The sequence below is a fragment of the Otolemur garnettii genome, unplaced genomic scaffold (genome assembly GCF_000181295.1).
Source record: "Otolemur garnettii isolate 467f Iridium unplaced genomic scaffold, OtoGar3 scaffold00003, whole genome shotgun sequence".
Lineage (NCBI taxonomy): Eukaryota > Metazoa > Chordata > Mammalia > Primates > Galagidae > Otolemur > Otolemur garnettii.
In genome coordinates, this window is record NW_003852398.1 from 42,704,854 (window position 1) to 42,707,129 (window position 2,276).

At 37.7% G+C, this 2,276-nt stretch overlaps 1 protein-coding gene across 1 annotated transcript in view; it reads right to left on the reverse strand.

Moving 5' to 3' along the window:
* The window catches only part of HSPA4 (heat shock protein family A (Hsp70) member 4), a 70,479-nt gene that overhangs the window by 675 nt on the left and 67,528 nt on the right, over positions 1-2,276 (reverse strand). Inside the window, exons 17-18 of the mRNA XM_012808844.2 lie at positions 1,502-1,621; positions 25-215 (exon numbers count right to left, since the gene is read on the reverse strand). Of these exons, the coding sequence (XP_012664298.1) occupies positions 25-215; positions 1,502-1,621 (311 nt within the window). The remainder of the gene's footprint in view (positions 1-24; positions 216-1,501; positions 1,622-2,276) is intronic.

Below are 2,276 nucleotides of genomic sequence, written 5' to 3' on the forward strand. Positions count from 1 at the left end.
AAAAAAAAAAAAAAAAAGAAAGAAAGGGGTATTAATATAAAAGCATTGATTACCTTAATTTTAGCTTCAATCTCTTTTGACTTGACAACTGGATCCATAGTCAGACTCTGTTTGTTCTGCAGATTCAGCTTGTTATTCATCCACTCCATTGCTTCATTTGTGCTTTTTTCTACCTTCATCATGTCAGCAGCATCCAAATGGTCATACTGGTCCTCCTATAACCAGAAGCAGTCAGACAAATGTTAAGGGATGATACCCTCCCTCCTCAAATATTGTCAGTATCATTGCCATTTTTCAAAAAGTTACAATCTTTAATAAAAAAGGAAGCACATTTAGCCTCACAACCTGAACAGACATTAAATATTCAAGAAAAGAAACATAACCACAATTTTTACAACACCCAGGAAACATATTCAAAGGCCAAGAAAATACATTAGTTGGTAATTAACAGGCTTTAATAGTGCAAATAGCTGCACCGTATTTTACACAATATCCTATAAAATTAATCTCACAATTAAAAAAAAAATCAGGCATGCTAGTTCAGAACCAAAATAATGAACACAATGTTTAAAAGAAAGCCTGTCAAAAGTAAAATTTTAAGGCCAGGCATGATGACCCACACCTAAAATCCTAGCTCTCTGGGAGGCCGAGGTGAGTGGATTGCTTGAGCTCAGGAGTTTAAGACCAACCTGAGAAAGAGCAAGACTCTGTCTCCACTAAAATAAAAAAATTAGCCAGACATTGTGCCAGGCACCTGTAGTCTCAGCTACTTGGGAAACTGAGGCATGAGGATTATCTGAGCCCAAGAATTTGAGGTTGCTGTGAGTTATGATGCCACAGCACTCAACGCCAGGTCTCAAAAAAATAAATAAATATAATTTTAAAAGCCCCAATTTATCATGCTTAGTATTTCTTACAGGGACATTATATCAAGAATCTAGAGTATAATGGGGTAGTTAGAACACAAACTTTGAAGTTGGACTTCTGGGTATATGCCACCTCTGTCAATTAGCTAACCTTGGGTGTTGCCTGAGGAAAGGGAGGCTTAAAGAAGTTAGAAGATATCTATAACTGTTGATACTATCACCTACCTCACAAGGCTACTATGCAAATTCAATGAAATAATAAATTTCTGGAGTATCATACAGTGCTCAAAACTGTTAGGTAGCTTACCATTATTAAGAGTCCTACATCTGTATACAAACCAAGTAACACACCTAATGTGTTCTCAGAAAGACCAGAGCAGAGCACATCATGTCAAACACTGGTAAAGCGTTTCATAACAGCAAAAAGAAACTAAAAATACCAATTTCAGATTCCACTTATGCAGCAAATCCTATGGTTCTTACAAATAATCTATAAATCATTACACATTACATTAACAGCCAAAATGAAACCAATATTAAACAGTTAAAAAGAAAAAGAAAAAAAAAATACTGCACAAATGCCTCAAAACTTATCTTTACCAAAATAAGAGTAGGGAAAAGGGAGGAAATATTACCTTGTTTTTGAAAGAACTGATTGCTTTCATATATTGTTGGATCTGTTTCCCTAGTTCATCAAATAATCTTGGTCTTTCTTCAGATTCCTGGAACCGTAACTTAATAGGTTGACCTAGATTCTTAGCAACAAAAGAAAGAATATACAATTATTCATAGTGCAGCTTAAAATGTAAGAGTTGTACTGTTTCTACTATTACTAAAATTGAATATAAAATACATTTAAACTCCATGTGCCATATACAAGTTATTTATTTCTCCAGCCCATTGGATAAATAAGGCTGCCACAGGATGGTCATGAAGGTATGCCTCAAAATTGTTCCATGTGGAGATGATTCAATTTGTCACCTGAGGTCCAATTCTCAAAACAGTGGAGGAGACAGCTAAAAATTATGGTTCCCAGAGATGCCTGCGGCTCAGTGGGTATGGCACTGGCCATATACACTGAGGGTGGCCAGTTCAAAGGCTCCAGTCAGATAAAACAACAATGATACAACTGCAACAACAATAAAAACAAACAGCTGGGCATTGTGGCAAGCGCCTGTAATTCCAACTACTCGGGAGGCTGAGGCAGGAGACTTGCTTGAGCCCAAGAGTTGGAGGCTGCTGTGAATTGTGATGCCACGGCTCTCTACCAAGGGCGACATTAGCTGGACATTGTGGCAAGCTACTCGGGAGGCTGAGGCAGGAGAATCACTTAAGCCCAAGAGTTGGAGGCTGCTGTGAATTGTGATGCCACGGCTCTCTACCAAGGACGAAAAAGTGAGACTCTTCTAA